At 45.5% G+C, this 20,276-nt stretch overlaps 3 protein-coding genes across 3 annotated transcripts; all 3 read right to left on the reverse strand.

The window, feature by feature from the left end:
- Window positions 1-4,797: 4,797 nt before the first annotated feature.
- LOC125551227 (retinoblastoma-related protein 2) lies at window positions 4,798-19,653 on the reverse strand. Its single transcript, XM_048714380.2, has 18 exons — window positions 19,370-19,653; window positions 19,188-19,286; window positions 18,981-19,108; window positions 18,790-18,886; window positions 18,631-18,677; window positions 18,271-18,454; window positions 14,878-14,944; window positions 14,586-14,765; window positions 14,291-14,481; window positions 13,342-14,209; window positions 11,462-11,606; window positions 11,281-11,353; window positions 11,025-11,198; window positions 10,835-10,948; window positions 10,586-10,715; window positions 10,392-10,504; window positions 5,360-5,475; window positions 4,798-5,262 (listed from the first exon to the last, which is right to left on the reverse strand). The coding sequence occupies exons 1-18, from the start codon at window positions 19,427-19,429 to the stop codon at window positions 5,103-5,105; spliced, it is 2,946 nt and encodes a 981-aa protein (XP_048570337.2). The 5' UTR covers window positions 19,430-19,653; the 3' UTR covers window positions 4,798-5,102.
- LOC147975745 (uncharacterized) lies at window positions 7,460-8,014 on the reverse strand. Its single transcript, XM_087518329.1, has one exon. The coding sequence runs from the start codon at window positions 8,012-8,014 to the stop codon at window positions 7,460-7,462; it is 555 nt and encodes a 184-aa protein (XP_087374455.1).
- On the reverse strand, window positions 9,130-10,377 carry LOC147975746 (uncharacterized). The gene has a single exon (XM_087518328.1). The coding sequence runs from the start codon at window positions 9,895-9,897 to the stop codon at window positions 9,130-9,132; it is 768 nt and encodes a 255-aa protein (XP_087374454.1). The 5' UTR covers window positions 9,898-10,377.
- Window positions 19,654-20,276: the final 623 nt, after the last annotated feature.

The following is a 20,276-nucleotide window of genomic DNA, read 5'->3' on the forward strand; positions in this document are numbered from 1 at the left end:
GGATCCTACAAAAAACATGAAGAACACAAGGGGAAAACACGAGAGAAAGACACTCAAATCAATGAGAACAATCACACATGTGCTAGATCCATGAACATAAAGGGTGATACAAGATCCAAACGCAACAAAGGATGATACAAGAGGCGGTAGTTCTTCTCCGTAAGGAGGTCTTGAAGGGTCTTCCCGTTAGGGGTCTTGAATCCACTTGGGGGATCTTCTCCGTAGAGGTCGTGAAGGAAGAGGGAGGAGGAGGGGCTTATATAGTCTAAGGGGCGAAGGGGTACATGGGCCTCAACCCTTTCACTATGTACAGACACGCAGAGCCGGACGTCCGGGCGTCGGGCCGGATGTCCGGGCCTTCACGAGGAGCCGGATGTCCAGGCAGGGGGGGCAGTTGTCCGGGCTGGCGGGGTCGCTTCTGAGCTCTTTGGATAGACGGGGTTCGGATTTCCGGGCCAGGGGCCGGATGTCCGGCGGCTCACGAAGAGCCGGATGTCCGGGCCTTTTGCCAGATGTCCGGGCTAGCGGGGTCCAAGTTCAGTGGTGTTCTGTGATGGGCGTCGGATTTCCGGGCGGGGGCCGGATGTCCGGGATGGAGTCGGGCCGGATGTCCGGGCCCTGTAGCTTCGGTTGTTGGGCGGCGGCTGCGGTTGATGCTCCAGGGACCGGATGTCCGGGGCTTGGGGCCGGATGTACGGTCCTGGGGGCTTCTTCGGTTCCTTCCGTCGTTCCTCTTCACCCTTGTACTTGTGGACTTGTCCGTCTTCACATGCATCTTCGGGAGGGGCCTCTTGGTACCTAATCATGCATAACATTCCGGACTTAGGTAGTAGCCATGTCTCGAGTGGGTCATACGGAATATCACTAACGAGAGATGTCACCTCGGTCTCGAGAGCTCTAGCTCATGCTCGTGTCATTGGTCCTCTTGTCACTTGATGAGATGATGGTAGATTCATGGGGGTGACCATAGGATGCTCCGCATCACAAGGGAATATAATAACCCTTGGATCTGTGCAGGAGACTTCAACGAAGTATTAGAGATTGAAGAGCAATTTGGTGGTTTGGGGAGACAAGAATGGAAGATGGAGAGATTTAGGGAGATGATGGAGAAGTATAGATTCTCTGACTTGGGGTTCCAGGTGCTGCCTTACACTTGGGACAACAGGCAGCAAGGTGACAGAAATATTAAGGTCAGACTAGACGGAGCGCTAGGTGACGACAAATTCTTTGAGTGTTTTGACAATGCGCTGGTTAAACACATACAGTATGTGGAATCATATCATTGTGACCTGCTTATTATAGTAAGAAAATCTAAATGGATTGATACAAAGATAGGGGGTAAACCTTTCGGGTTCGTTAATGCGGACGAGGCATGAGAAATATAAGCAGGTTGTGGAGGAGACATGGAAGCCCGGGGTTAGTAATCTGAAAGAGATGTCAGATCATCTAAATAATATGAGAGTACAACTACAGTCCTGGATCAAAACTCAGTTTGGCTCAATTAAAAAAGCAACTCTCCTCCTTGTGGGCTCGTCTAGAAGGAGTACGGAGGGAGTCGGTCCATTCTGGTCCTACGAAGGAAGAAACAGACCTGATGAAACAGATCTCAGAATTATTGGCTAGAGAGGAATCTTTGGCAAAGCAATAGTCTAGAGATCTATGGCTAAAGGAGGGCGATTGCAATACAGGTTTTTTCCATGCAAAAGCAAAGGAGAGAGCTCATATTAACAAGATTAAATCTATCAAGAGGCCCGACGATACGGTGGTAAGTTCACAGGCGGATTTGGAGATGGGAGCTAATAATTTTTACAAGGCTTTGTTCACGGCCCAGGGTGATACAGAGCCAACCTTAGTCACTGATTGGGTGACTCCAAAAAAAACTGATGCTATGAATAGCAAGCTTTGTGCCCCAGTTACAAATAATGAGATTGAAGAAGCTCTTTTTATGATGCATCTAGATCGATCGCCTGGACCCAATGGGTTCACAGATGGGTTTTACATACATCACTGGAGTATACTGAAAGATTCAGTGTCTGCGGCAATTAGGAACTTTCTAGATGGTGGAGACATGCCTGAACTTGTGAACTCTATTGTTCTGGTACTGATTCCGAAAGTTAAGAACCCTCAAGAATTTTCATAGTATCGACCTATCTCCTTGTGTAATGTGTTATACAAAATAGCATCAAAGGTTCTAGCCTTGAGATTAAGACCTTTGTTGGAGGAACTTATTGCTGAGGAACAAAGTGCCTTTGGTCCGGGCCGCCTTATAACGGATAATGTGCTTTTAGCTTACGAATGTGTCCATTACTTGAGGAGGAAAAAAGGTAAATCTGTGAATTGCGCGATCAAACTAGATATGGCCAAAGCATATGATCGTGTTGAGTGGTCATATATGAGGGCAGTTATGAACAAACTCGGCTTAAGGGAGGAGTGGGCTGATAGAGTCATGTGCTGTGTGGAATCAATCACTTTTTCCGTCAGAGTTAATGGTAATTTTTCACAAACCTTCAAATCTACAAAAGGCATCAGACAAGGTGATCTGATTTCACCCTATCTTTTTTGCATTTGTGCTGAAGGATTCTCATGTTTGCTGAAAAACTATGGGGCTAATTACCTATGCAAAGGAGTAAGAGTTGGAATTCACTGTCCTTGGATTTATCACTTGCTATTTGCAGACGATTGTATGATGTTTACTCAAGCTAGTGCAGAGGGAGCCAACAGGATCCAAGAGGTTTTGGAGAGATATCGTGCAGGATCTGGTCAAATGGTTAACAAACAAAAATCTGCCATATTTTTAGCACCAATACTGGAGATGTCGTGAAAGCGGTAGTTCATCAAGGACTAGACATACCCACCGAAGCACTGGGGGAGAGATACCTGGGGCTTCCTACAGCTCTGGGACGTTCTACAGATCAGCATTTTGATCATATTCTTGTTACAATGAAGAAGCTTGTTGCAGGTTGGACCCCAAAACTACTCAATAGTGCGGGGAGGGAGGTGTTCATCAAGGCAATATGTCAAGCAATTCCAACATATTTGATGAGCTGTTTTAAGCTTTCCAAAAAGCTTTGTAAGAAAATTACAACAACTATTGCACGTTTTTGGTGGAGAGGAGATGAGACCAAGAGGGAAATGCACTAGGTTAAATGGGATGAGTTGGCAATTCCTAAAGCATGTGGAGGTATGGGCTTTAAAGATTTCGTACTCTTGAATAAAGCTATGCTAGCGAAACAAGGCTGGCGGTTAATCAGCAAGCCTGAATCATTATGTGCTTGAGTCTTGAAAGGGAAATATTACCATGACAGTAATATCATATCTATTGGCTGCAAAAGAAATGCATGTCACATATGGGGAGTCATATTGTCAGGAAGAGAAGCCCTTAACCTTGGATTGATAAGAAGAATTGGACATGGTGCTAATACAAGAATTTGGGAGGATCCTTGGATCCAAATCCGGGATGGAAGCCAATTGTTAGAATGCCCAATTATGGGGTTACACTGGTTCAGGAACTGTTAAGACAAGATAATGGTGTTTGGGATGAAGCTCTAATTAATAACATCTTCCTACCAGTTGACTCCCAAGCTATAATGCAAATACCTGTTGGCAGTATGAATGTGGATATATGGGCATGGCAGTTGGAGCGACATGGTAATTTCTCTGTTCGCTCTGCCTACAGAGCTCTGCTAACAGCAAAGAATGCCATTGGGAACACAGTCGGTTCTTCAGGAGAAGAACGCACGCTTTGGAGAATGCGATTTGATGAGCTGTTTTGGCGACTAAAGGTCCCGCCAAAGGTCCGCAATTTTTGGTGGCAAGTTATCAAGAAATTCATTCCATGCCGGTCAATTCTCAAGGATAGACATGTTGAGAAAATCCCTTTATGCCAGTCCTATGGCAGGGAAGAAAGCATTAAGCATGCTATGTTTGAGTGCACTTGGGCCAAAAAAAATTGGCACCACCTCAAGCAGGTGTCCTCGGTAAAAATTCCAGAACTGCATCCAACTACATGGGTCATGGACATAATTGATAGCAGCACAGTGTCTGCTTATGATGTACCTTATATATTGTGTGGAGCTTGGGCAGTCTGGACAGAGATAAATGCTAGGGAGTATGAAGGTAGCACCGGGTCGGTGGATGAATCAGTTAAATGGGTTTCAGATATTGCTATAGACCTTTCTATGTCAGCTCACGCATCTACAGAAAGTGCATGGAAGAAATGGGAGCAATGGACTACACCGGCGGAAGGCTTGCTGAAAATTAATGTTGATGCAAGCTTCAGTTCCAATACAACCGAGGGTGCTAGGGTGCTACAGAGGCCCTAATAAGGAACCATCAAGGAATTATGACAAGGGGCCAAGCTATTTGGTATGGGCAGGCTGCTAGTGCTCTGATCATGGAAGCATTTGCGATCCAAGATGGCATCAAATTAGCATGTGATATTGGTCTTTCCAAGATGAATCTGACGCAGAAGAGGTGGTCAATCTTTGGAGGAACAGAAGCGGAGGTAGATCAGAGATTGCATCCATCCTTCAAGAAATAGAAGAGCTTAGCGGGAATCTGAGGCATTCCAGTTAACCTTTGCTGGTCATGATGCCAATGAAGGGGCACATCTTTGCGCTAAGCAAGCCTTGGAGAATAGAAGATTTTTGTGGATTAATTATGTACCAAACTTCTTAGTTCCCTGCTTGCTGAACGATTGTAATCCTATTGTTTAAATGAATGAATTATCTTGATTTGCAAAAAAAAAAAAAAAAAAGCAGTCACCCAGTTTCCATTACACATACCACAAGAAGGTAGTACAAACAAATTAATGCTATACTATCAGAGGATAATAGTAGATCACTGGCGGGAAACTGGGACAGTAAAAGCATTCGTTATTATTTTACACAGCTTACACCCTACTGTTTTTCATCAGCTGCAAAATAAAATGATACACCAGAAATGCTAATGCTAAGTAATCAGCCACTTTTATACTGCTGCTACTCCCTAACACACAGATGTACTACAGTTGAAGCATTCGAGTTCACCCACTTATTCAGAAGAACAGAAGGCCTTCTGTGGGGCCGTGAGCTATATACAGACGGAGATGCTCATTTATTTGCTCAAGAATCTGGTCCTGAGTTGTCCTTCCTTGACAAGAAACTGAATGAACCTGCAGGATCCGAAGAGGCAGGGACACCATTTGGTTGGACCAGACTGCCAGCTACCACTGAATCACTAACCATGTCAAAGTTTATTCGAGTGTTGATTCTCCTGCTGGTGCTGCAGGTTAGAGTGAAATGAGTGATGGCAATGTGTTGTCAACACAACTCCATGTAGCAAGAAAAATGCCTTATATTTTTTAAGAAAGTTGACATACTAATTTAGACAATTATTTATAGCGGCCAAATCTTCAGATGGGCTCTGATAAGCATGTGTGCTTTCGCCGATGCAAGCATAAAAACTCCTCGAACTTGGTGAAAGCAATGCATCCTTCTGTCAAGTGGAATAGAGAAACACATGTTGCAAAGAGTTAGTTCACAAAGATACATTAATAACTTATATGTTTCACTGCACTCATACAGTCAGGGTTTTAGCAGAGACCACTTGCAAGTGGAATTGCAGTTTATAGACCTAAATAACTCGGAAGTGGCTGTTATGGCAAACACGTGTGGTTCTGGTGTTAAAGCAGACCATGCTATAGCAGACAAGAGTCTAGCAGCACCAAAATGGTTCAGTTTTGTTTTGTTTTTGTCACTGGTATATACTCCCTCCGTTCCTAAATATAAGTCTTTTTAAACATTTCAAATAGACTACAACATATGGATGTATGTAAACATATTTTAGAGTGTAGATTCACTCATTTTGCTCTGTATGTAGTCACCTGTTGGAATCTCTAGAAAGACTTATATTTGGAAACGGAGGGAATATGTCTTCATGATTTTTTTGGGGAACACGCCTTGACTACCCGTAAGTCTCTGCTTTGCATGGATATAAGTAATCACTTTGCTTCTGAAAACATCAAGCTTGGTGTGCTCATCACAGCTGGGTCATATGCTAGTGCTGCCCATCCCTGAGACTAATTTTCTGTACTCCTTGGAGTATGTACGCCCACATTTAATATACCCTTAAACTAAGTTATTATACCTCTTCATCATACTCAATTATTAATTATTCTAAGATGCCTCGAAACAAGTTTTACGAAAAAATATCGTCAGAGCCCTCGGTTTATGCAATATAAAACTGTAGTCCCTCCGTTCACAAATATAAGATGTTTTGGATATTACAATATGGACTACTTCCGGACTGAAATGAGTGAACAAAAACACTAAAACGTGTCTATATACAACGGGTTCAGAAAAAAGTTAAGAGCATCTTATATTTGTGAAGAGAGGGAGTAACATACAAAAAAACAGTTTAGGTGTAAATAATATAAAATATGTGGTCTGAAATAGAATTTTTCATGAAACTCGCTTTGGGTATCTAGTACAACCTCTGTGCCAAAATGTAAGACGTCTTTTGGTTTTGCATAGGGCATAAAAAACGTGTTACATTTTGTTATGGAGGGAGTAACATTTAATGAAGTATATTAAAAATGATTAAGGGGTATACTCAATGCATCGATGTGGTATATATATCAGGAGTGGGAGTACATACTCCCAGGAGTATCGAATCTTTTTCCTATATATATTATACCACAGCTTTCAGGTTTACATGTTTAACAATATATATAATAGCAGTAACACAGGTTGGAATTTCGGGCATCATTCAGAACATACGGGTATGTCAATTGAACCTAAGTTACATTAAGTGCTTATAGATGCATTGTGCAACCTCCAACAGCCACTAGCTCTACACCGCAAAAAAGAACAACCACGAGCTCTGTGTTTCCTCAGTAACTACAAGAAAAGCTTGTCTTTTCATAGTAGTCTCATGGGCAGTTCAACTACTGCAACCTTTTCTTATATATCAACTCAATGTTATCTTTTCTGTGCCAGTAAAGAAAATCCAGTCAGGAATATAAACGTTTACTTGATGAGTTGCTTTCCACACTATGATTTGAACCGTAGGCAACTTTCCTAGGCTTTTCCAAGAATGGACCTATTAGCCTGAGCATACTTAGAGCAACTCTAGCAGACCCCGCAAAAATACGACCCGCAAAACGCGTTTGCGGGTTCGCGAAAATCGCTTTTGCGGGTCAAAAACATACGCGTCCGAGCAGAACCCGTATCTAAACCTGCATAATTTGAAAAACTTCTTTCGCGGGAGAAATTGCGCAAACACAGTTCATCACACATACTACATTGTTCATCGCATACTACATAGTTCATCAAACTACAAGCATGGTTATACTACATACTACGTTAAACTAGTACTAGGGGGTAATGGCGGCGAGGTCGCGGCAACCGGACGACGCCGTGGAGGAGCCAGACGCTCACTCGTCCTCACCGGAGCTGCAGAGATCGATGAACTTCTCCGCCTACTCCGCGCGGATGCGGCGCCACTCCTCAGCCTTCTCCTTGGCGGCGAGGTTGGCGGCGACTGCCTGTCGCCACTCGAGGGCTTCGAGCTCCTCGGCGTGGCACCGGCGCTCCTCCTCGCGCACGCTCCGCTCGGCGATGGCGGCGACGACGGCGTCAAACTCCGTGACGAAGTCCTCGGGCCCGACGACTCCGCGGCGGCCGAGCGGAGCGGGGTCCTCGGGCTCCTCCTTCACCGGCGTGAAGGGGAACGGCGCCGGCGGCTCCTCCTCCTTGTCCGACCACTCCCTCTTCACGGGGAGGAAGCCCGCGGCGGAGGAGGAGGATCCGGCGTACGAAGACCGCGCGGAGGAGAACGACGCGCGCCGGCGGTCGTACTCCACCGTCTCGCGGCGGTCGAAGCTCGCCGGCGGCGAAACCCCGCGGTTCGTCCACCTCCGCGCGCCGCGCTTCCTCGCGCCGTCGGACCGGACGCGCTGCTCGCGCTCCGGGTCCCTCTCACGGCCGGATCGGCTGCCGGAGCCGCGTCCGGAGCTCCACATTCGCCCCCACATGGCGGCTGGAGGCGGGGCGGAGGGTCGCCGGCGGCGAGAAATTGGGAGAGGAGAAAGGGGAATTGGATGGCTCGCGGCGGCGGGGGGATAGGGTTTGGAACCGCACTTATAGTGCTCGGGGCGTGCGGTTTGCGGGCTGCGGCAAAAGTTTTTGCGGGCCGGGCGAGTATGCGGGCTCTGTTCTGGCCGCAAAATTGGCCCGAGCCCGCATACTCGCCGGAATTTTTGCGGGCCGAGCGTTATGCGGGGTCTGCTAGAGATGCTCTTAAGTGAAGCGTCCCGCAAACAAAAGAATTAAGTGAAATGTGGCAACACGGGAAATAACAGCAGTAGGAAGTGTTACAACTTACACGCTCTTTAACAGTATAAAAGGTAGTCTGATGACCTGTATTGCTAGAATTGCCACAGTTATTGATTCAAAAGCAAAGAGTACTATTATGGTCCTGCTAGAAGGAGGGCGCGAGAGGGCCGGCCGGGGGCCTTTTTGCCCACGGCCGGGCAAGAGGGAAGGGATTTCCTTCTTAATTCTTGCTTGATTAGATTGATACATCTCCTCCCCTTATATAGAGGTTTACTTGACTCCCCAGCAAGGCTGACTTGACCCCTAAGCAAGCGACCCTTATCTCTAATTAACCCTAAGACTAACGGGCTATGCCGCCAGCCCAGGCCCATTAGGCCCATTACATATTCTAACACTACACCCCACCTGGACATGCAACTTGTCCTCGAGCTGCAACCTAACCAACTTATAACCATGACTCGACGCAACACAAACCTAACACCTAAAAACAAGCCTTTTACATCTCGGCTTGTTTTATTACTCTCAACCTGAAATGGACTGGGACTTTTTATTTTGGACCCTTGAACATAAAGTGGACACCATCCGCACGTTGGACGTGCACGTGTACAGCCACCTGGATCCCATGGACACCATCTGGACAAAAGGAGTGCATGTGTATGGCCACCTGGAAGTGGTCGCAAGAGCGACCAACAGAGGCGCCCTCGCGGCGGCCGAATGCAGTGGTGCTACGCCATGCGCTCCTGTCGGTGACACCATGCCTTCTCCCCGCCGGATGGTTGTTGGTCTGCACCGCACAGAGAAGAGTGGAGGGCTTTCAATGGAGAATGGCGAGGAGGGGTGCGCACCCCCAACCGCCGATGTCACAGACTTTGAGATCGCTGTCCGTGGGGAAAACAGCATGCCCGCCGCCCGTGGGGAAAACCGCATGCCCAAGATCCCCGACGCAGCGAACGAGATCGAGGTCCTTTGCGCAACGAAGCGCAACTGGGAGGAGCGGCAGCTGCAGACCACGCATCTCCCGCACACGCCGACGCGCTAGGAGGCCGCGCGCAGCAGCCTGCAGCCTCACCGCCGCTGACACGTGGCGGGTAGCGATCCAAGCCAGATGCGGTGACAGCAACGGCAGGAACTTGATCTGCTGGATGGGGACGCCCTGGGACAGCGGCGGCGCTGATGGGAACGAGGCCGTCGCAGTCCCGTCGTAGGGCATCCCATACTGGTACGAGATAACCGGCGTCGTGGTCGCGTCCGAGGGCGGCGACGGCGGGGGTAGCTGCTGTTGGTGTGGCGGCGAGGGAGGTGGCTGTTGGGGATGCGGCTGGGGCGCATAGGGCCCGACGACGAAGGCCCTGATGCCCGCCACGGCCTGCCGTAATTCCAGGATTGCGGCTGTCATCTGCTCCGGGGTGAGGACGAGGGCGGACGGCGCCGGGGCAGAGGGTGCAATCGCCCTTGAGGACGCCAGCACGCCCAATGCCGGCGCGCCTGCTGTGTGGGGCAGCAGCGCCGATGAAGACGCTGGTGGCGGCGGGTAGGTGTGCGGCGGCGGCGGGTGGGAAGAACTCGGTGGAGGGCTGGACATGATCAAATCCGGGAAAGCTGATACCAAATTGTTATGGTCCTGCTAGAAGGAGGGTGCGAGAGGGCCGGCCGGGGGCCTTTTTGCCCACGGCCGGGCAAGAGGGAAGGGATTTCCTTCTTGATTCTTGCTTGATTAGATTGATACATCTCCTCCCCTTATATAGAGAGGTTTACTTGACTCCCCAGCAAGGCTTACTTGACCCCTAAGCAAGCGACCCTTATCTCTAATTAACCCCAAGAGTAACGGGCTATACCGCCAGCCCAGGCCCATTACGTACTCTAACAAGTACCCTAAAATGGTCCTATGGAGAATTTAGAACATGAACACGCTATATGGAAATATCATGCATAAACCTATCAAACTAAAGGCACACTGACAGACAGCATATATAGGTATATAGTTCAGCCTAACAATTTAAATATACTAGACAAAGAAAAGCAGAAAAAAAAAGTAAAGCAATTGAACATGGAAATGAGCAAACACAAAAATCACACCTTGGTTTGCCGCAGAGGAGAAATATAAACATTATGGGAAGATGAGACTTTCTTTGGGGACATATCTGGTAGATTTGAGAAGGGGGGTGACTTTGGTGATCCAGGAATTTGGCCTACAATGAAGGTGATTAAAATGGTATTAGTTAATTATAAGTTAATAGACACAAGATAAAACTAAAGAGCAGAGCAAATACTATTAGGATTCTTCTTGTTGTCTGGATGAGCACCACCAGAAGGGATTAATGCCACCAGGAAAGGCTTGATCGCTGGAACAAACACCTCGTTATAAAAAACAATGATGTCAACATGGCGTGATCCAAGTCCCTGACAGAAAGAACAAGAATTGTCAGAAGAGAAGAACAACAAAGATGAAACCAGAAGTTCAGGAAAGAATTATCAGAAGAAAAGAAAAATAAAGTGAAATTTCATGTTCATGTACATACTCCATTGTGATTTGTATTCACAACAAAGACACTTCTAAAAACTTCTGGTATACATTGCTGTTCCCTTTTGTAATTGTTGACAATCTCCTTGAACGTCAGTGTTAACTGAGAAACCTGTCAGAAGAGCTGTTGTCAGCAGAGAGAACTCGAAAGAAGTAATATAGAGCTAATTGGCTAGCATAAGCAAGACCTTTGCAACACCATAGAGAGAACAAAGAATAAGCTGATCAATGTGTCGATTAAAAAATAAAGTTGTCTGTTGATCAAGAATCTGCTTGAAGATATTATAGACACGCTCTGTCTGTTCCACATGCCGAAGCCTTTCACACAGGTTCCTTATTCTAATAGCAGCCAACTTCAAGATCTACAAAAGTTCAACCCAGAATCAGAAATATGAAAACAGAATTAAATGGTCGAAAATGAAGATTAAATTACAAGACCCGCACTTTGGAGAAGAAGATGTGAACCCCTACTTCAGCACATTTTTCATTCCCGCCAACCGGATTGCTGACAGTGGGACTGCACAAGAAACAAGTATAAATATAACCTTCAGAAAAATTATGAATGTTTGGTTAACATAAAAATACTATGTCTGAAAACTAGGAAAAACTGAAATGTGAGACAGGCCTTGCAAATGTCGACTGGAGAGGACGCCATTTCGCTTTCAAAGTATAGCTTTGTTTTGCTGGTGGTGTCTGTGAAATTTGGTCTACCAGTGTGCTCCTCGGTTCAATGCATAATCTCTTTGGTGACCTACTGTCACCATTCTCATCTACATTGAATATGTGAAGCAATTAACAGAAGAACTTAAAACCATTGGCAGCTATGTAAGATTGCAGAACTGCTTGTTTCAAATAAAATCACAATTAGATTCTTATGGTTATTGAACTTCAAAGATCTTGCATGATGACCCCATATTGGCATACCATTCACTCTGCAGGCATGTCTCAGCTAGAAGCAATCATACTACAAGTTCATATAAACAAAAATAAGGCCACCGGACTACTCTTTGAAAATTTCAGTACATGACATGTACTAGTTAATGGACCAGCTGCAATAAGCTGAACATACTGTCATGAATAACCAAGTTTATAGCAACCTCAGGTTTTATTGACGCATACTACTTTTTCACAATTGTAGAAAGGCTAGTTTTAGATTCTGGGGACCGTAGTCTGTCAAGAACAAACCGCCCAACCAAACTTGCACTAGAAGGATCTACTACTGACATAACCCTAATTACTGAAAAGTGGAAAAAGTAAATGACAAAATTCTTCTCTGCTTTATTGAGAGGGTCGGCCCCTTTATATGGTAGACAAGACTTGACCATCCAGCCAGTAAATCTATTCAAGCTCTAATAAGATCTGGATGAGGATTTGGAGCTCTGGGGTGCTCCACCCCCCTATATAAATATTAAATTAAAAAACTGGAATTTTGGGATATCAAACCTGGGTGCCCAATCTACTCCTGTGTTAAGTTTCATTAAGAAATGACATCCGTGGTATTCTCAGTAAAAAAGTCAAAAAATTCCTAATGTATAGAGAAAAACTGTTTGGATGGATCGTAGGTCGGACTGTATTTTCTTCGCCGTGTATGCCATTTCTTATAACATTACTAAACATGGGAGTAGAATGGGCACCCACGGTTGATATCCCAAAATTCCAGATTTTTTTTAAATTTCCTGGTATTTTTTGAATTGAATATTCATACAGGGGGGGGGGGGGGGGGGGACAGGGATTCGGTGACTTCATTGAGCAAAGTCTCATCGTGACTTTACCTAGGTGAGGGCCATCGGATCAAGATCTAATGGACAAGATTGGTCTAAATTTTATGCTCAAAATTCAAACTGTTTAGAAAAAATTGAAAAAATTCAGCTAAGTCATATATGTTCCATTGAATATTCTGGGAAATTTTCGTTCCATTTGGATAAATGGTTTAGCAGCTAATTGTGTTTTGAGCTTGAAATATAAAACCCTATTTAATCATAGACCGTTTATCCAAATGAAACAAAAATTTCACAGAATATGGAATGGAACATGTATGACTTACCTGAATTTTTTCTGGGCAGTTTTAGTTTTGAGTACAAAATTTGAATCAATCTTGCCCGCTGGATCTTGATCCGATGGCACTCACCTAGGTAAAGTCACGATGAGACTTTGCTTCGTGAAGTCACCGGATCCCTGTCCGCGGCGGGGGGGGGGGGGGGGGGGGGGGGGGGGTGAGCACCGAGGAGCTCATGTGTGTTTTCCCTAAACTGACTGGACTCTTTCCTAACAAAGTTGCTTAATCAACCAGGACTCTACTTGAGGGATAAGACTGACGTAAGGAGCATGAGCACTGTGCAATCAAATTGGCAGATGGACATCTCAAAATACCAAAATAGACAAAATTGATAAGAAGATGAACAATCTGCAAGGAGCAACCTCAATACCAGGACTACTCGGTTTGAAGTTTCTGAAGAGTTGGTCTCAGAAAACTTCAGATGAAGTCAAGGCCGAGTAGCAATGTACCTGAATAGGCAGCCCGTTTTTTAGATGGTGTAGCTGGCAAGTCTTCAGCATGGAAATTCTGCCTTGCTACTATGTCATCAAGAGATGGCATTGATTCAGCCAAAAGACCAAGGCGATTTATTTCCGAAGCAAGTGATGGCCTGGCAACAACCAATGAATTATACAGTGATGAACCTTTCTCCCACGCCATGCTTTCCAAAAGCTGTTCTTCTAATGAATTTAAATGTCTTTTCAATTCTCTTGGAAGGCTTTCTTCATGTCTCACGAAGTTCTCAATTATCTTGCTCAAATCAAATGCAGTTAGACCAGTACTCTCCAAGACAGCAGGGAACATCATGATAACTGTCTTATGTGTTGCCAAAACCAGTTCGGCTGAACATGCAATCAAGCATCGGTGAAAACGCTCATTTGACAACAATGGAGTCAGATTATTTACATTAGTATTGAGTGATTCTGCTCTGCAAATTGCCTCCAACACCCTATAGTACAACTTGGAGGCCTCCATTTTTCTTGCTTGGGCCCATGGAATATCGAAGGCATTTGTACAATTCAGGCCCATGGAACCACTCCAATGGCCAGAAGGCTTAGTTGGAAAAATTGCTTCCAAAATTATGCTGACCCTTTTTGTTACATCACTTGTCAAATCTGTATCACAAGACGAAAGAAATTTCTCAAGCTTAGACGAAGGCTTCTCTGGCAACAAAGATATCACCTCACGAAGCCACTTAGCAGTTGTCATGGCAGAGGTCACTGGTGTCATCTGCACTACCTTAACTGAACCACCATTGGCAGGTGATGAAGGGGAACTAGGGACAGTCAACATGTTCTTTATTGTCTTTGTAGGCGACGCTAATGTTTCAAAGACACGCTGCAAAATGAGAGGGTCAAAATCATGTGCGGAAGGAATTCAGTCTAGACTACTGACATAATTATGAATTACTGAGGATACCTTTGGGCAGCTTAGATTAGTGAAATCTCTAGAAGAGTTCTCCGCACTGATTATATTGTCATTATTGATCAAAAACCTTTTCAAATCAAGCTCCCCTTCCCAGCTAGTGGTACTACTTAGCTTCTCCAACTTCTCAAAATTTGAATGAAAACACTCCTTATCAAGGAGATCTCTGAAATAAATTAGACCATCTGCCACCATAACAAACACAATACTTAAGCTAATTAAACATAGCAAAATAACCAAAACTCAATAGATCTGTGTGCATGCGAGAGAATGATTATACGGGCCATGCCTGTATCTATTTTGTCCAAAGTTTCTGTTTTGCACTCTGAAGCCCTTACTGCTTTCATGCTGAAAAACTCCTCTATAGCCTTGTGGAACTTCCCCATCATTTCTCTCAAGCGGTCTTCAGAGGTATGATAGTTATGACATAACGAAGCAAGGAGATCAACACCCCTCACCGTTTGTTTTACTGAATTGGATTAGAACAGCAAAACAAAATTGTAACTATGTCTTGCATAATGACAACTAAATTAAGGAGTGTGCCTTAAAGAAATAACTGATATAAAGGTGGGAATATTTACTTAAGTGAGAAGAACCTTCGATTGTGAAGCTCCTAAATTTAGCAGGTACATGAATTAAAAGTATGGCCTGCCACAGATTAAACAATTTTGACAAATTAAGCCCAAGAAAGGATAGAAAGATAAGAGAAAGTGGTGGCTATTTGGGAAACTGCTCACTTGAACATAAATACCAGCTCAACAACAACAACAACAACAAAGCCTTTAGTCCCAAACAAGTTGGGGTAGGCTAGAGGTGAAACCCATAAAATCTGGCAACCAACTCATGGCTCTGGCACATGGATAGCAAGCTTCCACGCACCCCTGTCCATAGCTAGCTCTTTGGTGATACTCCAATCCTTCAGGTCTCTATTAACGGACTCCTCCCATGTCAAATTCGGTCTATCCCGCCCTCTCTTGACATTCTCCGCATGCTTTAGCCGTCCGCTATGCACTGGAGCTTCTAGAGGCCTGCGCTGAATATGCCCAAACCATCTCAGACGATGTTGGACAAGCTTCTCTTCAATTGGTGCTACCCCAACTCTATCTCGTATATCATCATTCCGGACTCGATCCTTCCTTGTGTGCCCACACATCCATCTCAACACACGCATCTCTGCCACACCTAACTGTTGAACATGTCGCCTTTTAGTCAGCCAACACTCAGCGCCATACAACATTGCGGGTCGAACCGTCATCCTGTAGAACTTGCCTTTTAGCTTTTGTGGCACTCTCTTGTCACAGAGAATGCCAAAAGCTTGGCGCCACTTCATCCATCCGGCTTTGATTCGATGGTTCACATCTTCATCAATACCCCCATCCTCCTGCAGCATTGAACCCAAATATCAAAAGGTGTCCTGAGGTACCACCTGGCCATCAAGGCTAACCTCCTCCTCGCACCTAGTAGTACTGAAACCACACATCATGTACTCGGTTTTAGTTCTACTAAGCCTAAACCCTTTCGATTCCAAGGTTTGTCTCCATAACTCTAACTTCCTGTTTACCCCTGTCCGACTATCGTCAACTAGCACCACATCATCCACAAAGAGCATACACCATGGGATATCTTCGTGTATATCCCTTGTGACCTCATCCATCACCAATGCAAAAAGATAAGGGCTCAAAGCTGACCCCTGATGCAGTCCTATCTTTAATCAGGAAGTCGTCAGTGTCGACATCACTTGTTCGAACACTTGTCAAAACATTATCATACATGTCCTTGATGAGGGTAATGTACTTTGCTGGGACTTTGTGTTTCTCCAAGGCCCACCACATGCCATTCTGCGGTATCTTATCATAGGCCTTCTCCAAGTCAATGAAAACCATATGCAAGTCCTTCTTTTGCTCCCTATATCTCTCCATAAGTTGTCGTGCCAAGAAAATGGCTTCCATGGTCGACCTCCCAGGCATGAAACCAAACTGATTTTTGGTCACGTTTGTCATTCTTCTTAAACGGTGCTCAATGACTCTCCCATAGCTTCATTGTATGGCCCACCAGCTTAATTCCACGGTAATTAGTACAAACTCTGAACATCCCCCTTGTTCTTGAAGATTGGTACTAATATACTCCGTCTCCATTCTTCTGGCATCTTGTTTGCCCGAAAAATGAGGTTGAAAAGCTTGGTTAGCCATACTATCGCTATGTCCCCAAGACCTTTCCACACCTCAATGGGGATACAATCAGGGCCCATCGCCTTGCCTCCTTTCATCCTTTTTAAAGCCTCCTTGACCTCAGACTCCCGGATTCGCCACACAAAACGCATGTTGGTCTCATCAAAGGAGTCGTCCAGTTCAATGGTAGAACTTTCATTCTCCCCATTGAACAGCTTGTCGAAGTACTCCCGCCACCTATGCTTAATCTCCTCGTCCTTCACCAAGAGTTGGCCTGCTCCGTCCTTGATGCATTTGACTTGGCCAATATCCCTCGTCTTCCTCTCTCGGATCTTGGCCATCTTATAGATGTCCCTTTCGCCTTCCTTCGTGCCTAACCGTTGGTAGAGGTCCTCGTATGCCCGACCCCTTGCTTCACTAACAGCTCGCTTTGCAGCCTTCTTCGCCATCTTGTACTTCTCTATGTTGTCTACACTCCTATCCAGGTATAGGTGTCTGAAGCAATCTTTCTTCTCTTTAATCGCCTTCTGGACATCATCATACCACCACCAGGTATCCTTATCTTCGCTTCTCCTTCCCCTGGACACTCCAAACTCCTCTGAGGCCACCTTACTAATGCAAGTCGCCATCTTCATCCACACATTGTCCGCATCCCCCCTTCCTCCCAATGGGCCCTCCTTAATGACCCTCTCCTTGAACACCTGAGCTACCTCCCCCTTGAGCTTCCACCACTTCGTTCTAGCGACTTTGGCACGCTTATCCCACTGGACACGAATCCGAAAGCGGAAGTCAGCAACCACCAGCTTATGTTGGGGTACAACACTCTCTCCAGGTATCATCTTTCAGTCTAGGCACACACGCCTATCTTCTCTTCTCGAGAGGATGAAATCAATCTGGCTAGAGTGTTGGCCACTACTAAAAGTCACCAAATGTGATTCTCTCTTTCTAAAGAGGGTGCTAGCTACAATCAAGTCGTAGGCTAGAGCAAAGCTTAAGACCTCTTCTCCTTCTTGACTCCTGATGCCATAGCCAAAGCCCCCATGCGCCTCTTCAAAACCTGTGTTAGATGTACCCACGTGGCCATTGAGGTCTCCTCCTATGAAGAGCTTCTCACCAATCGGTACACTCCTAACCATGTCTTCCAGGCCTTCCCAGAACTCCCTCTTGGTGTTCTCATTGTGGCCTATTGCGGGGCATACGCGTTGATAACATTGAGAACCAAGTCCTCAACTACCAGCTTGACCAGGATAATCCGGTCCCCACGTCTCTTGACGTCTACCACTCCATACTTGAGGCTCTTGTTGATCAAGATGCCTACGCCATTTCTATTTGCAGCCGTCCCCGTATACCACAACTTGAAGCCGGTATCCTCCACCTCCTTTGCCTTCTGTCCTCACCATTTGGTTTCTTGGACGCAAAGGATATCAACACGTCTCCTCACCGCTACATCAACTAGCTCCCGAAGCTTCCCTGTCAGAGACCCTACGTTCCAGCTACCTAAGCGAATCCTCCTAGGCTCGGCTAGCTTCCTTACCCTTCGCACTCGTCGAGTCAAATGCGAAGACCCTTGCTCATTTTCCACTACATCCGGGCGTTGATGTAGCGCGCCACTAAGGATGCGACGACCCGATCCTCGCTCACTTGCCACCGTATCCGGATCAAGATACGGCACGCCACCTGGGGGGTGACAGCCCGGCCCTTGCCTTATATTAAATTATTATTTTGAACTGTACCAGCTCGTATTACTAAAGGCTGAATAGTATATAACAAAATCAAAACAAAAGGGGGGGGGGGGGGGGGACTGACCAATATGGCAACTAATCCATGGATGCAGGATACCAAGTCCTTAAACAATTCTGGTGATTTTGAACGGAGGGCTAAGAAAATTAGCCACCCAAAACAAAAATATTCAGGATTACTTTTAGTCGATCCAGGCTCCTGGCCAGTACTAGCACTTAAGAATAGCTCATTAAATGCTTTACAATAGAACCTGTCATATTGAGCATATGTTAAAATTAGAATTACCATGCAGAACAAATAAGAAAATCAATTATATATTATTTTTAACGAAATTATGAACACCCCATCCTTCTGAAGGAGAAGAAAATCCACTGGTTATACTATTATCAAACTGAAGGTGATCTTATGGTACGTGGAGGTTTTCACCTGCTTGCATCTGCCAACAGATTTACCAAACTCTGCAGTTGTTTCAGCTGGAACCACAAGTTACAACACCAGTACAGAAATAAGCAAGTTAGCACCTGCACCTCATGAAGATCTCATCTCAGTCTGTTGAAAACGAAACAGGACTGACCATCAACCCACCTCTAGCTGATCTTCCCAATCCGTCCCATACCGGCCGCGTAAAACATGGTCAATCTTCGAAAGAAGCTGCTGTGATTCCTTGAAGAAATCATTGTACCTGCAAAGAAAACAAAAGGAAACCGCAACCAATTCAACCAAACGCTAATATTTACTAAACCAGAATCACAACCATCATAACAGACATCACGCACTTGAGTTTGCATCCCTCCAAGATCTTCCACAGCCTAAACCTGGAGCTCTCCTGCTTCATCCCCTTTCCCTTCAGCTTAGCCACGCAGTAAAGCACGAAAGCAAAACATAGCCTCTCCACATCCTCGGGCTGCAAGGATCCAATCCAGAACTTAGCAAGAAATCGCGTAAGAATTGAGAATTTCAGCACAAAAGAGAGCATTCCTTACCGATTTGCTCCCAAACGAAGGGGACGTGAGAAACACGCCCTTCCCCTCCTCCAGCAACGCCGCGGCCTCGCTAGCGACGCCCTCGTCCACTTCCAATTCCTGCATCAAACCTTCAGTAATTAGTAAGAGAATTCCCACCCCGGACGTCAGAGGATTTCAGCAGCGGCGAAGAAATATCTGACCTTGCAGAGATCGGCGAAGTGCGTCTCCACGGCGGGAGGCGGCGGAGGTTGCCGCTCCATGGATTATACGAATTGTGCGGTCAATCACGAGGCTTCAGAGGCATCAAACGGCGTAGGCTAAGAGGCCGACGCCTCGTATTGAACCGCTTGATAATTCACCGGATTGCGCAGCTCCGGCGAGCTAGGGTTTGGGGATTTGGGGATCGGGATTTTAAGAAATAACTTGTTCAAAGGGGTCTATGGAGAAACTTCGGTTGTCCGTCTTGCCCCGCTTATGAACTGTGGGGCTTGCTAGATATTTGCGAATTGTGTGATTCGAAAGGGGCTGGACTGCAAAAGTGTGCGCTATTGTTTTCATTTTGGACACCCGTGCTCCCAACGTATCTCTACTATTTAAAAAGAATGTAAGGTTGCGAATCAACCTTTGGTTGAGACGGTTAGGTGGACAGTGGTATCCCCAACCCATTAGGGTTCAAATCCTGGTGCTCGCATTTATATAGGGGTAGGGTGTGCGTGTGTGCGTTTATAGGGGTGAGTGTATGCGCGTTTATATGAGCGCTTGCGTCTATACTATGTTCAAAAAAAAAGAATGTAAGGTTTTCATTTCACCTTTGTTTCTACTACCCTTCATCCAACCTTCTATACATGTGATAATCAATTACCTTAATTTACTTACCTTCTGAATCAATTTCACTTTAAGTTATTTACCAAACTTCTAAACAAAGTATAAGATAATTCATGGGCAGAATTTGATGAATATTTATTTACATAATTATATTATTATTGACATGTAATCACAAGCTAACGTACTGAATATTTATATCCCTAATATCATGGAAGCAAAAACCTGCACCCTTGTACTAAAGGGCATAATATATAAGATGCGAGAGTCGATCTCTACTTAGTG

This window comes from Triticum urartu, chromosome 4A (assembly GCF_056163025.1).
Source record: "Triticum urartu cultivar PI428250 chromosome 4A, HENAU_Tu73, whole genome shotgun sequence".
NCBI classification, from domain to species: Eukaryota; Viridiplantae; Streptophyta; class Magnoliopsida; order Poales; family Poaceae; genus Triticum; species Triticum urartu.

What these genes read in the sequence shown, in the direction of transcription:
- LOC147975745 (XM_087518329.1), bottom strand. Translation starts at nt 8,014, where the DNA reads ATGTGGGGGCGAATGTGGAGCTCCGGACGCGGCTCCGGCAGCCGATCC.
- LOC147975746 (XM_087518328.1), bottom strand. Translation starts at nt 9,897, where the DNA reads ATGTCCAGCCCTCCACCGAGTTCTTCCCACCCGCCGCCGCCGCACACC.
- LOC125551227 (XM_048714380.2), bottom strand. Translation starts at nt 19,429, where the DNA reads ATGGAGCGGCAACCTCCGCCGCCTCCCGCCGTGGAGACGCACTTCGCC. An exon ending in ATTGGGAAGATCAGCTAGAG is followed by an intron (nt 18,678 to 18,789) that starts GTGGGTTGATGG and finishes TTGTGGTTCCAG; the next exon opens with CTGAAACAACTGCAGAGTTT. An exon ending in CTCCAGTCGACATTTGCAAG is followed by an intron (nt 11,354 to 11,461) that starts GCCTGTCTCACA and finishes TTTCTTGTGCAG; the next exon opens with TCCCACTGTCAGCAATCCGG.